The sequence below is a fragment of the Telmatherina bonti genome (genome assembly GCF_933228915.1).
Source record: "Telmatherina bonti genome assembly, chromosome: 19".
NCBI lineage: Eukaryota > Metazoa > Chordata > Actinopteri > Atheriniformes > Telmatherinidae > Telmatherina > Telmatherina bonti.
Genome location: NC_136617.1, coordinates 30,241,281 through 30,256,919, shown reverse-complemented (window position 1 = coordinate 30,256,919; position 15,639 = coordinate 30,241,281). Strand labels below are relative to the sequence as shown.

Below are 15,639 nucleotides of genomic sequence, written 5' to 3'. Positions count from 1 at the left end.
TTAACATACTATTGATTGTGACAAGGCCATACCAAGAAAAATCTTAATGATGCAGCAAAAATAAAGAAACACAAACACAAGTTCCTCAGGGAAACTTTCTGTCCTCTCCATGTCACCATTCCTTCACATCACAACACTTTAAATTGCTTAATGTGCTCTGTTGAGAGAATGCTCACCCCAGTGGAAAATAAAGTAGAGAAGAGTCTAGTCAAGATGTTCCATGCAATGACACGCCTTTAGTATTTCTGTCTCGATGTGCTTACTTTAATTTTAAAGAGCTTACATACTAAATGAGTCCATGTCAAGCTTCAGCTTCCTCAGAACATTTCATGTGAAGTAGTGTAAAGCTTGAGGAGGTACAGGAAACAAATATTTTTTATTGTTATCAGTGAATGTTAAAAATACTTAGAATACTGCTTTTGTTTACATCTACACTTATTTGCCTCTAAGGTTTTGCTGAAACATGTTTAATGACACGCTAGTGACAAACGCTCTTCTCATTATAAGCTCACAAGGAAAGTAAAGAATTGTTTTCACTACAACAATAGCAGCGATTAATAACTTGGATTCTTCTGATCCATCAAGACTATGTTTAGCTAAAACCCCATTGCCTTGCAAAGGTTTCTGCAGAATCCCACTGTTCTCTGTGACATGTCTGTCACACGCACTGGTGCATGCAAGAAACAGCAGGACTCTGTCCCAATACCCACACTACACCCTACGGTCCTCTGAAGTATGCATGGAAGGATTTTAGTGCTGAGGTTGTAAGCGTGGGTAAACAGCAGAATTGGGACTGGGATTGTTACGCCATCAACTTATTTATTACGTTATTTCTGCAACATTTGTATACGCTATTTTTCTGCTGAATAAGATCATCAAACTGCAGCAAAAAAAAACAACAGTTTTTTAGAAGAAAGAAGCGGACTGTCATCACTGTGCCAGAGTTCGTTCGAAGAGTAAGTTCCTAGGGGCTGCTGGGATTCACTTAAAAAAAGGGGGTGGCGGCTCTCCTCTTGTCTTAGTATATTGAATGCGGCTCTTGTTGAATTTACAGTGAGGATCAATGTTTTAGTGTCACAAAAAATGTCACATTTTAACATTCAAGGCATTTTATTTCTTTAAAAACATGTCCGAAGCATGTCATCAAACACATCTGCATTAGCTTGACTAGTGTTCTATTGCTTGTGGTATTGGTACACTTTTACTAATACCAACTACGAGTACACAGGCTTGGTATTGAGCCAATTCCAATACTGGTCTCGGTATCGGTGCTTCCCTATGGTAATATGCTTCTGCGAAAGTCTGCATGGGTGCGGGGTTAGCCGAAGTGTGGGCTGAGGGTGCGAAGGGGAAGGAGTCCACCCTGAAGAATTGGGACACGCTACACACTCGAACACACAATCCAGGGACACAAGGGTAGAAGTGTGAATATTGGGACAGGGCTTTAATTAAAATTCTGTTTACTAATTTCCCATTTTTGAGCTGCTGCTGTTTGTCTTATTTTGAAAATCAGACTGTTTAGTATGCGAAGATGAAAAAACAATGCTGCTGTAAAATTTACGCCAACTCCCCTAACATGTCTGATTAATGTGGCATGTTGGGGTTGCATGCGCACATTCTCTTTATAAATACACAAAAAAATATGATCTTCAGTCCAGTATGAGTTCATCACATTCGCTTTTCAGTCCGGTTTCAGAGAGCTTGCAGCTGCGTACCCAGATTCAGCATGTAAAGGAGTGCCATAGAAGCTGATAGCAGTGTTGCGCAGTATATCTCACCTGCAACTCGTTATGTATTTTATGGCTGAACAAACCACAGCGGTCAACAGCGCTGCTACTTTTAGCTTTCTTTTTAAGAACATGTTATTATCTCCTCCACCATTGCCATGTTAGCTGGTGTATGTTCACCTAATAACCATGCCAACCTAAAGGACACTTAGAGTATGTCTGCAGTGATGTTTTACAACAGAGTACGTATGTAAATGGGCAGAAATGAACCCTTCCTTCTGGAAATACTTCTAAATTAATGTCACAAACATTCACTCGTTTTAAAGCAAAGATAATGAAAGGGTTTTTATAGTATAGTAAGTGAAAATTAGAAAAGCACTTGGAAATCGCAAACCTCCGCCAATCAGCTCCTTTTGACCAGCTGGTACTTCCACCCTAGTTAAAGTCCTACTTTCCGTTTATATAAACTATTAGTTTCATTGATAATCAGAACATGCATTTGAAATAGAAACATAAGTATGAAATAAAATTTAAAATAAAACCAGAAGCTCAATTTCCCACTAATATACGCCAAAAATATTTTATCCCATATTTATTCTTTTTTTTTTTTTATTGCTCAACATAAAACTGGATTCCCCATAATAATAATATTAATAATAACAATGAACTAAACACGAGAGGTATAACCTTCCTTTTGTATAGTTTCCATACTATTGGGATATGCAAGTATAATAGCACTGCAAATTAAAAAAATAATGTTATGCAATTTCTCTTTTACAGTAGTAACAAATGATTTTCATATCCCTGTCTCCACAATTCCTCCCAGATCCCTCCAAAAATGTACTCAGGAATGTTGTCAGAAAAAAAAATTCCCCCCGGTAGTTCCTGTGCAAAGCTGCTAATAAACAGATAAAAATATAACCTTGGAGGAAATAAAAAATTATGAATGATACCCAGCCACGACACAAAAACTGCGGTAATGTTGGTGATCAGACATGCTACTCTGATGTCTACCTGGCAACAATGATTGTAGATGTATACACTGCTCTCACATTTAGGTCTGAACAATGGATCAGATGACCTGATTGGTGTGCAAGCTCCACTGCTGGTGATGGTAATGGTGTTAAAACTGATGTTTGGTCTCTCAAAATGAAAGTATCTCGCATCGATCTACATCCAAACCTCACCCAACTAGATTTTAACCCATTAACACTCCATAAACACCATAAAGGCATTGCAGCTGTGATGCCCAGACGGTACCTCAAATCCCAATTTATAATTCTGAAGGGAACAAAATGATTTATGACTTAATTTCATCCAAGCATCCTTGTACTATTGTGTAGTAGTGACATCTGTGATTTTAACATCAGGATCTGAACAGTGCTGATATTTCTGCAGAAAACGACGCTGTTATGGAGAGATGGACTGAAATAATGACACAATCATCTCCAGTTTTCATTTTGCTTTGTACTTATGAATAACTAGTTATAGAAAAGCCTTTGTTTAAATTTCATTATACCGTTACCAGACCTCATCCTGGAAAGCTGCAGGGTATTTATTACAAAGTGAGTTGTAAGAACAGGAGTTTAATCAAAGCTCTGTATAACGGCCTCTAATTTTCTTAAAATTTGGCTTCAGCTGAGTGAAACTCCTCGTTCTGGGCAGCAGCCGCTCTCCGCTCCCACTGTGCCAGCTCCTCCTAATTACTGGCTTTCACGGGAAAGTAATGGACTCTCTGCTACTTCTGCAGTAGATGAATCTTTGAGCATCTGAGTAACACCTACGGCTGAATCTAAAGCTTGAATTTGAATGTTAGAGCCCTGAGCTCGGATATTCTTTTTATTTTGTTTTGTAGTTCTTTTCAGAAGCCGGGACCCCATCTTCTATCATGTTTAGATGTGTCATGTTGGCCTCACTTTACACTGGGAAGTTCAAACATTATGACTGCATCATGCTGCTGTTCTTGTGTATGTCAGGCTTGTGTTACGTAGCAATGAAGGCAAACAGTTGATTCTGTTGTGGACATGTTGGTGGCTGAGGGAATATCTAAGGGTTAAGACAAGACAAGACAGTTGTCTGAGTCCAACTATTTATAAAATGAAAAGGATTACCTGCATTGTCTAACTACATTCTACAGAAGTGCAGTGCTCATGTTCTACATCTCCAAGCACAATAATGATCATAGGAAACCATGGGAATGCTACAAACTAAGTCTTATAATAATTTCACAATGGAGTCTTTTAACTAAAGATAGTTTCTTTTTGCTGAAACGGCTCTTGTGCTTGCAGTAGTGAGATGAAAAGCCTCCCTTTGAACGAGCTTTGTGGCACACCCTGCTGTGCTTTGAAAAGTTTAATATTAAGCTTTTTGTTTGGCCTTTGATTACGTCAGAGACAAAAGATGCTGGAGGAAGTTAGCTTCGCTGTTCATAGAAGACTTTTAATAGCCAAAGTTGTCAGAGACTTCCTTGCACAATAAACTGTAAATTGGTTTTTAAAGGCTAGTGATCACAGACAGGCGAGGTTTCATCAGCCACACTGTTAAATATTGTCTCACAGGCAGTTTTCACTGCTTGACTAGTACTTCTCAGAAGCATGCACTGGACCCGGAGGGGTCCCTCCTTGTCCTTAAATTGGCATATTATCCTCAGGATATCAGCCTTTTTGCTAGCTCCCTGTGAAATTGTTTCAATTTGATCATTTAAACCTCATCATAATAAGAAATTATTTTTTTGACCTTTGTTTAAGCTGTGCTACTACCTAAGCTTCAACCATGTTGGTGGTCGCCCTTCAGTTGTATTCACATCAGCTGTTCTGATGTGAATACGTGTGAAAATGTGCAAGAAAACGCAGATCAAAGAAACAAATTTGGGCCTTTGTGAGTAAGGTTGCATGTTCATTCTATGATTGGTGGATATTCTCTGGGTACTCTGGCTTCTCTCTTTCAACCAAAGACATATGTGTTAGGTTAATTTGCAACTCTAAAGGTATAAACACAAGTGGTTGGTTGTCTCTCTTTGTTGGATCCTTTGATGGACTGGTGACCTGGTGACTAGGCCTCTTGCCTAGTAGCTTCTTGGATAGACTGGGAATTGGAATAAACTGGTATAGAAAATGGATGAATGACATATAGACAACTATAAGGGGTTCTCAGTCAGACATGAAGTGTCAAAGAGGTAAAAGTTCTGATAAAAATGGGGTCAAGCCAAAGTGTTTTTGTTAGATGTTGTGGAAACAGAAGTTCTTCTGCACTGACCAACAGCTAAACAAGCTTTCTCAATTGTTGTCATTGGTTTGACAAGACATCACCATGTTTGCAAACATCTTTAAACTAAAAGAAAATGGAAAATTACAGAAAGAAGCAAAGAGAATTGGTGAAAGTGTTGGTTTCAGTGGATTTCATTCAGATATATATTAAAAATGGCAGAAGGGATAAGGTGACCTTTATAAACTAAGACTTTTAAAGCCATCTTTAAGGTGTTAAAACTTCACCAGTCCACAGTAAGGTATATTTAGTTTCATTATCAGGATTACAATGCCATTTTCCCCCCCCCCAAGCTTGTAAAAATCGCTCTGAGGACAAACATCATAAAACACTGGTTTGTTAGGTTACAAGAAAGGTTGGGTATCGTTTAAGCTAGCAAAGGTCTTTTTGACATTATCAAATGTTTATGTTCTTGAATTCCACATAAAATAATGCTTAGCAATGTTAAACCTTCTTCCCATCAGCGAGTCCGGGTTGCCAATTTGGCGCGATAAATTTTCATTTCTGTTGCATTTCAGCAGCCAAATGTAACTTTACCCGTAGGCTGCAAATCGGCTGAATCGTGATCGCCAAGTAAGCTACCTAATAATGTGACATATTAGGATGACGCCATTGTGGCAGGATGTCTTCATATTAAAATGAGTAATGTGACACAGAAATACAAGTAATGGCAGGCATCCAGCAGTTTGTGTTTTTATTCTTTGCATTTGGCTTTAAACAACAACAACAAAAAAAACCCCAAACACTGTATATATTTTTACATGGTGTTTCCTGTAAATTCCTACCAAAGTTCAATAGAAGATTATTTTGTCAATTAAATTACATGGTGGCAGTATGATCTAGGCCCGTTTTATGGCAATAAGGCTAAATTATAGCCTTGAATTGCCAACAAAAGTCTCTGAATTGAACCCACATAGACAGGAAAGCAGTCCCACCTTCATGTTTGTTTGGTTTTTTTATCTTGTTGAACTTTCTTCTTACTTTAACTGTACTGACAGACAAATTGAGCTTATTTCAAAATGTGCAACAATAACAGAGCTGTAATTTAAGAAAGGGTTGATGTGAGATGGTAAAGAAAAATGTAAAAAGAGAAATACTGAAGTAAAATCCAAAGAGATTTGTGTTGAGAAAAAGTCTTAAATTATGTCTTTCTGCCATTTAGGGAACAAACTAAACAGCTTTTTACAGTGTTATTTTATATATGTTTTTTGCTGCTGGGTCAGTCTCCATCCAATTTGATTCAGCAAATAGAGCTGGAAAATGCTAAGCCAAACTTGGAATAATCTCACCTTCTATCTTTGCCAAGGCAGTTCGTGCTTGTCCAAATAACCAACAAGAAGTCTGTAATGGTTCCTGGTTTGCTGCCAGTGCTCTCGGCTCTAACCTCAAGAGAACAGCCGTTTGCATTAATTCCAGCTCTGCCAAAGCTACACCCACCTAATGAGTAAATGGAGAAAAGACTGCACATTTACTGTGCCTCTACTCATTCCCATTGATCTTAAAGCTGTCAATGGGCTAACTTGTTTTAAATGGTCAATAATCATTGGCTTTATAAATGACCAGCAGCTGTGGGTTTAGCCTCAAGTGTTTGGCAGACCCTTTCCCAGGGGACAGATTTGTTTCGCTCTATTCAGCTGTGAAAAGGTTCCTCATGACGGAAACATGATGCAATTATTTCATTATATAACCTCAAATTTCATTCTGTCTGTACAGAATTGATTACATATTATTGTATTTTGTGGTCCCTGATAACGTTCAGTTTTAATTGGAAGGTATGAGTCATTAGTTTATCCAGTGCTGTGAAAAGTATTTGCCACCTTCCTGAAAAGCATATCATCACCACAGTGCTGCACTGGCATGGCTCTGGTCTGTAGAACTGCACCAGACATGTGAACTCTACAAATTCCATTAAGCTTGGAAAACCTTTAAAATGAAAAAAAAAAGGGAAGCTTATCTTTAGCAGTTGCCTTTGAGACAAAGTCTCGCATCAAGCTAGCTGTTGACTGCTGACTTTTGAATGACTCTCATGTAGGATACTTTGATTTTTCCCAAAATGGCTCTGGTACTTGCATCTGTGAGCTGAAAAGCCTCCCTTTGGATGAGCTTTGTGGCAAACTTTGCTGTACTTTGAAAAGTTTAACATTAGGCTTTTTGTTTGGTCTTTGATTACGTTTGAAACAAAAGCTGCCACAGTGAGTTAGCTTCAGATTGGTTTAATGGCCGAAGTAGTCAGACTTCTTTGCACAAGAAACTATAAATTGGTTTTTAAGGGCTTGTGATCACAGACAGACGGAGTTTCACCAACCGCGTTGTTAAGTAGCGTCTCACAATGTCGTTGTGGACTTACAACATGCTAGCTTTAGCAAGCAGAGTCCACTTTCCTTTAAAGGGTTCAACACAGAACTTTTTCCCACTTGTTGCCTTCAGCTCTGATTTTTGTACCAGAGTTCAGCAAAGCGATATGTTCTTGTCGTCTTCTTGGTTGGCAGACAGCTTGGTAATTTGACACCATCTTGGCGTGGTAGTGACACATTACTACCACATGCTGATTAAACCAAGACAACGGCATATTGTCGCAGGAACTCTTTGATTACTTACAATTACTATTAAGTATTTGAAAATTGTCAAACTATTACTCATCCATGGTAAATATTCCAACATGCTTCTGTAAAACATTCCTTGTGATCAGCTGATAATTAACTGATAATTATTTTATCCTCAACTGGCTCTTCTTCTTCTGCTTCCTCCTTTATTCTTTCTTCACAAATGCAGATTAGGTTTCTTGGTGTACGTCATCTTAAAATAATCTCCCAAAAATAATGTTTGTTCTGATAAATATTATGAAACAAACACAGAAGGAAAAATATATTATTGATATATAATATTTGATTACCTCGTGTTAAGCTTGTGATTGTTGGCATGATGTGTATTCATATTTTATAGTTCAAGTGTAGTTACTATATCAGGGGGAGTCCAATTTTTCCCCCCGACAATATTAGATACTTATCTGGTTTTGATGATACTTTGACCTGTAAATGTTCATTTTGTTTGGATATTTTACTGTAGTTTTGATAACTAAACACCAATGGAAGAGTAAATGTGCAAATTGTCAAGTTTGCTTTGAATTGGTGGAGATTTCCTGCAAAATATCATCCCCACCTGAGTGTCGTCCCATATGAAAAACACAGGGAAGGTATTTGTGCCAGCTGTGAGGTTTACTGTATAATTTCATCTGGTGTTGCAGAATTTGAAGATGCAAAAAAAAAAAAAAAAAAAAAAGCTCACAAAAGCTCCTTTTCAAAAACAAAACCAAATTTAGGTGGACGACATCTTAGGCGAGGAGAGCGACAACGAGAGTGAGGGCCGAGGGAGGGAGAAGCCAGGTAACGTGGAGATGGAGGATGAAGAGGAGGAGCAGCAGCAGTGGAAGGAGCAGCCGGGAAATGGACGGACAGCGGGAAAGGGACTCGGTCCCCGGGCGCAGAACGCAGAGCAGCGACTTCAGACACCATCCAGTCTGTCGCAAGGTGTCCCAAGGTGAGACGCTCTTATTTTATCCCATAGTTGTTCTCACTTTACTGGACCTTGACACAAACGCCTCGCGCTGAGTAAAACATGAATCAGGGGTTTCAAAAAAAAGAAAAAAAAATCCAACTCGTAATGTTTCTCTTTACACAAACTATTAACACATGACGTTAAACCCTGCGGGCGATGCTTCACCTAAATCCACTTTGCAAACGAGCTTTCTTCTTCACTGACCGTTATGACACACCACTTCATCTGCAAGGCTATGCTGAAGCCAGACAGTCTGGTCCGTTGCCATGGAGACTAATTCCAAACAGACGGCAGGCATTTGAAGATTTCAGAACATAACTATTAGAGTCTCCTGCTGCTGGCCGAGGCCGAGCTGTCAGCCTGTCACGACCGATTATTTTGCTGTCTGTGGTGCAATTTGACCAAAATAACATTTCAGACTCCAGATCAAGGAGGTGTCCCTGCTTCGACATGACTGCCAGGCATTCCTAGATGCTAGTAGATGCCTGCACAGCTGCTGCGTTGTGTTGGATGTGAAGCTGCCATAGTTCTGGTGGAGGACATTTGTGGGAATAATTGAATGTGAGGCTTACTGTGTGGCAACTAAAGATGTTCCAAACTAGCTTTATAGAGGAACAAATATCTGCTGAAGGGAATTCTAATGAGGAGTTGATGTGCCATTTCCAGTTCCATTAATGTTAACGAGGTTTACATACGTCCTGATATCCTTGTTAGCATCAGAATTTACCTCTTTAGCCTACTTTTCCATTTTTCTTTATGTTGTAGACAAATTTAGTGCCCTGTAGGACCCTAAGATGGGCACAAAATCCTGAAATTTGACAATGGAATTGGAAACCATCTGAAAGGTGGAATTTGCACATACGTTGGCGAGATGTGTTATCCCCACCTCTTTTAACATTTTTACTCTGCCTGAGCCAAATGAACAAGAGAAGCTCGATGAGAGTTGAATCTATTTTGGCGGAGTTCAGCAGCGGCCAACATGTCTCCAACTAGATTGTTGAGGATATTATGCAGTTTAACACTTTGCAGCTCTGGAAAAAACGAAAAAGCTGCATCTGTTCCTGGTGAAGCATTAGGTTGATAATATAATATATATAATATATTATACTGGCTGACTAGCAAGGAAACGCGTCTCCAGAAGATGAGAGCAGCCTGCATCAGACTCACCCCGTGTGTTTGAGTTGCACCCGGTGGCTGACCTCTAGAGGGGGAAAACAATAAATAATTTTTTTTTTTTTTTTTTTTTTTTACTAAATTACTTGCACTAGAGACTGCAGTTCATTTACAAAAACAAGCAAACGTCAGTAGATCCTAAAAAACAAAGAAGACATTTAGAATATGCTCCTATTGAACTGTGGATATTTTATACACACATCAGATGATTTGATACGTTTGTCTGGGAAATAAAATGAGGTAATTTGAAAATTAAAACAAATTTTATAAGGCTTGACTTTATTGATTACTATTAATTATTAAGGCTGGGAAAATCAAATCAAAAAATCAAAAATTGATTTTAAAATAATTTAGAAAAAAAAAATTGTTTTGTAATTTTTATTGTTTTTATTGATCTTTTTACTCGTCTTCTTGGGCATTATAGCAGCAGAACGATGGTCTGGCTACTGTGTTGTTTTTCCTCATTGAAATCAAGAAAAATTACGAGCAAAAAAAAAAGTTTCATGCCATTTCTTTTTTTTTTTTTTTAAATTTTAATCTACAAAAATTCGCAATACCGAAGAATTGTAAGAATCGCAATTTCAAGCAAATCAGCACCCAAAAATCTGAATCGAATCGGGACAAAAGCATATCGTCACAGCCCTAGTAATTATATTTGCATTAAGCTTTAAATAGGTAAGATGTTAGCAGCCGAGGACTGTATCGCCGTATTCTGTTTGCATCGGACAAAAAAAAAGATTGAACTGCAGTTCGTGTGTCACTTAGCAGTCAGTTTTTATGAAAGTGAGCCACATCTGCAGCGTGTTCGGTGTAAAACCCATCAGACGACAAAACCAAAGAATTAAGATGAAATTTTTTAGTTTCTTCACAACCAAAGACTTTCAGTCAGAGATTTTCCACCATATAAAGAAGCAGTTTAGTTTGCTGACATAAACATCATTTTAATTCACCGCTGCAGGTGTGAAGCTGTAAAGAAAAGACGGATCAGCAGTGCGGGACCTTCCTACAGGCTTGTTTTCTCTCTGTTTCTTCACCACCACTGCACTCTGTCCTTCTCATTAGCTGCACTTTTATCTAAACAGGCTCAAATTTGAACTGTATTTTTGAGAAGGTTTCCTAACAGAACGCAAATGCTCTGCTTGTCAGGACTGATTTGTCTCACTGAGAATAATGTGGACCGGAGCTGCAGGAGGACAACATCAGGACTCTTTGTGCAGAGTTGGGTTCAGCCTTGCAGCCCTGACTGTCAGAGCTCATAACACAGTTTAATGTTTTCCTGCACCCCTGTTCACTCAGTGACCTTGCTGATTTTCACTCTGGTTGGCTGTGTCTGGGTACCAGCTCATGTCCAGACATGTCAGTCCATCTGTCACCTGGTCTGGCACCTTTGGTTGCTGCTAATGAGTTCAGCCCAGTAAACACCATCCTCAGAGTTGTGGACTCGCGATTGGAAGTCCACCTCCAGTCGTTGCAGTGGCACCGAGGTGTAGCACATGATTAAACAGCCTGACACACTGGAGAAGAGTGGAAATTTCTTTCTGATAACTGCGTGGTCACAAATTGGCAGGTGGGTGTTCAGGCTCTATAGGAAGACAGCAGTGACTTAGTTCCATCATATGCCTTTGCTCTGACCCGTCTGATGCCCTGACATCTCTGCTTGGAAAGAAATGTTTCACTCTGACATCCTTAAGTCAGCTCATGTCTCAGTTTTTTCCATTTTCAGATAAAACATCACATTCTGATTTAACGTGAAAATACTGTTAAAAAAAAACAAAAAAAAAAAAAACAAATTCTTTCAAAGGTCTTTTTATTGAAACTTTCAATGGTCAACAAAGAACATCAGACAGAAACATAGTGATGGTATTTTTGTTTTTCTATTATTAATATGAATGGCACTCTCAGTTAAGAATGAGGTAGTATTAGAATAAAACAACATAGTGCGCACCCACTACCCACCCACCCACACTCCATAATTGAGGAGAAAAAAAAAAACGAGAAAAAAAAACCCAACACAAAACAGAAATGTTGTCCCTCTCTCGCGAAAAAAAAACAACAACCTAAAATTCGAACATGAACTGAATTTAATCCTCCTAGCTAGCGATAGCAGTTCATAGCTGACAGGTGACAGCAGCAGAAGACCACACTGGGTGTCAGATTCAGTGTGTAAAATTTGTCCTCCTTAAAGCAGGAGATGTCACTTCAACCCCCTGTTGTCAGAAAAAAAAATCACCAGTGACTTCAATATGTCCATCTGTGAATGTGTTGTCAACACAACTGGCTCAACAGCCGATCACATGGCAGAAACTCAGGACATTTAAAATATATACATGGTAAGGTTGCCTGCTGAAGTTTAAACTCAGCATTAAAATTGGGGGAAAAGTGGATTTAAGTATCTTTGAACGTGGCATGGTTGTTTGTTAAAGGGCTGGTCTGGAGATTTCAGAGCTTGCTGATCTGCTGGTGTTTTCACACACAACCATCTGTTGGGTTTACAGAGAACAGTCTGAAGAAGAGAACATATCAGTGGCAGCAGTTGTCTGGACTACAGTGTTTTATTGTTCAATTTAATTCAGCTTTATTTGTATAGCGCCACTTCACAACAATGTTGTCACAGGGCACTTTACATACACGAATCAACATACACATCATTTCGAGCCAATTCACACATAGCCTATAATAGAAACCAACTGATTGCACCGAGTCATGACTTCCATCCAAACCCCCATCCTGAGCTGCACAAGGCGACAGTGGGAAGGAAAAAACTCCCCTTTAACAGGAAGAAAACCTCCGGCAGAACCCGGCTCAGGGAGGGCAGCCATCTGCCTCGACTGGTTGGGGTGGAGAGGACAGGAAAGACAGATCAACATGTACAACTGCACTAATTCAGGAAGACCTGCGAATAAAAGGAGAATTTATATATTAATACATTAGAGAAATAGAGCGAGGTACTTCTCAGTGAATCAGGTAACATCCCCATTGCTACAAAAGTAAAGGATGGCTAGACTACCCATAACTATAAGAGCAAAGAGCATAACCTGGACAGTTGGGTCCCGTACATGCAGACTCCAACTCAGGAGATGCTCATATCCTAACTATAAGAATCATGAAAAAGGAAGGTTTTCAGCTCCATCTTAAAGGTGTGGAGGGAGTCTGCCTCCCGAACCCACAGTGGGAGCTGGTTCCATAAGAGAGAGCCTGATAGCTAAAGGCCCTTCCTCCCATAGTACTCTTTGAGACTCTGGGAACCACCAGTAAACCTGCAGTCTGAGAGCGAAGTGCTCTATTTGGAATATATGTAACTATAGGATCTTTTATGTACAATGGAGTTTGGTCATGGAGAGCTTTATATGTGAGGAGAAGAATTTTAAATTTTATCCTGGATTTAACAGGGAGCCAGTGTAGAGAGGCTAAAACTGGTGAAATATGATCGTTGTCAGGGGAGAATGTGCAGACTGGGTGGAGATGATGGAAAGGCAGAAGTTATTTAAATAAACATTGGTTCCAACCAAGATATGCAGAATAGCAAGTCTGAACACACAACATGTCCAACATTGAAGGCGATGGTTACAGCAGCAGAAGATGACACTGAGTGTCACTCCTGTGAGCTATGAACAGGAAAGCTGAGGCTACAGAAGATGGAAAAATGTTCCCTGGTCTGATGAGTCTCCATTTCAGCAACATTCAGATGGTGGAGTCAGAATTTGGTGGAAACGGCATGAAAGCATGAATCCATCCTGACTTATGGCAGCATCTTAGGATGCTGCTGATGTTCTGTTTTCTCGGCATATTTTCTTGACCATGTCCACTTCTTCACAGGTAGTAAATAAAAAAATGTTTAGATTGAGTAAATGACAAGTACTAAGCATTAAAAGCCCTTTTAAAAAGATGAGTTTTGAGTACTATCTCATGTATTGGTACTGGCACAGCAGTGCTGCAGCCACTCGCTGCATCTATGAGGCACAAAGCCAGGTCAGGTCAAACAAACAGGACAGAAAAAGGGAGAAAGAAAAGAGGGGAAAGTAGATGCAAAGCCGTTTCCTTATTTAGGCTGGACTTCCTGGGACCTCTGGTCCACATGGAGCCAGCTTTACAGTTGCCATTCTGCCAGTCTCCATCCCCGACTCACTGCTTCCTTTTATTCCTGGCAAAATAGGCTCACATCTGTTGCTAAGATACTGTGGTGATCTGAGTGCCTCCGTTTTGTTCTCACCATCATTCAGGATCTGTTTCTGCTGGCTCCTTTTGTTTCTGTCTGAGGTGCAAACGCAGCGTCTCCTACTGCAGTTTTTATCATATGTTGTGCCATAATCCATCTCACCGCTCGCACCCAAATGCTGCATCATTTTATGTAGGCAGCGGAGGAGGTTGTTTGGTTAGAACTGATAGCAGTTATTTTCTCATAACTGTGACTCAACACTTTTTGAAAGGACATGGATGTTAAAATGGGTCTGTAGAGTAAAAAACTTTTTAAATGTCATCTTCCTGAACATCACAAAGTAGATCCTCCCACATGTAACAGCATTATGCTTTTGCCACATGCTTCTGTTTCACTTCACTTCACTTTTCATCCATGATTGGTCCCCAACTTTGCAGTGGTGGAAGAGTTTAAATACGACTTCCTTGTCGCCAGGGAGATGGCGGCAGCTACAGGCACAAATTGGTACCATTAAATTTATCATTACATTTTAGAAACGAACACAGTGCCATAGTTGCTAAATCCACCCACAGCTAATGAAAAATTTAGAAATGAGCCCATTTAAGTTGCAGATTGTCTTTTGAGCTCTCCTCACTGTCACCTTGAGTCCAACTTCAACATTATCATTGTAAGAAAGAGAATTTTAAGCATAGTGATGTAATATTTCCAAGCAAAATGCATCTATAGAGACCAACTTGATGTCTGCATCAGGGCTTTTATGGTTATAGTCTTCTCAGTTCAGTTGTTTTCAGAGAAAAAACAAGCTTTTATAAACTTTTGGACGTATGTTTATTAAAGTTAAATGCTTCTCTTTGGGAGGAGGATAGGCAACTTCACAAGCCGACTGGTTTAGTTCGGGGGTGCAATATCTTTCTGGAACAAGATTGGGTTCTTACTGCACTTCTCAAATGAATTGGATCTTTTACAACTTGTTCCACCAGAGGTGGTGCTGAACCAAGATTCTGAATTAGTAGTAGGGCTGCACAATTATGACCAAAATAATAATCAAGATTATTTTGATCAGTATAGTTATCACGATTATTAATCATGACCATTCATTGTGTCTGGAAAAACATGTATTTTTAATACATGTAGGTAAAAAAACCTACATGGCAACTCAAAATTTCAAGCAATTAATTTTTTTAATGTTTCAGTCTATGTGTAATGAATCTATGTAATATCTGGGTTTCACATTCTGAAATGAGTGACCAAAAAAAAAAGACTTTTTTCACAATATTCTAATTTTGTGAGATGTACCTGTAAACATGTTTATTTCTACTGTGAAGTTGGTCTCTTTAACATGGAGTCTGCTTGTGTACTGTAGGTGCTCCTCTTAAAACCGACCAACACAAATTAATTTTCGTCCATTTATAATCCAATTTAAAACAAAAAAAAAAACCAACCAGTTGCATGATCCACGTTTTTCCAGCTTATAGTTAATGTTCAAATCAACCAATTCATAAGAGTTATGCAGCCAGTGAGACTAAAGGATTGCATCAAATCATATTCCTGTTTTAATTCCCCATCCTGACCATGCAGGAGGGACAGTGAAGGAGAAAAACTTCCATTTAAAGCAATGAAAAACCTCCCATCAGAACCAGACTGAGGAAGGGCGGCCATCTGCCTCGACCAGTTGGTGGTGGAGAGGACAGGAAAAAGGGGTCAACAGACACCATGACTGTATAACAGAAAACAGAAACTTTTCTATTTGTAGATGTTTAGCAG

The 15,639-nt window shown here is 39.2% G+C and overlaps 1 protein-coding gene across 1 annotated transcript in view; it reads left to right on the top strand.

Annotated features, from left to right (window-relative positions):
• Positions 1 to 15,639, top strand: part of ctdp1 (CTD (carboxy-terminal domain, RNA polymerase II, polypeptide A) phosphatase, subunit 1) — a 108,338-nt gene that overhangs the window by 36,786 nt on the left and 55,913 nt on the right. Inside the window, exon 12 of the mRNA XM_079259009.1 lies at positions 8,311 to 8,528. Within this exon, the coding sequence (XP_079115135.1) occupies positions 8,311 to 8,528 (218 nt within the window). The remainder of the gene's footprint in view (positions 1 to 8,310; positions 8,529 to 15,639) is intronic.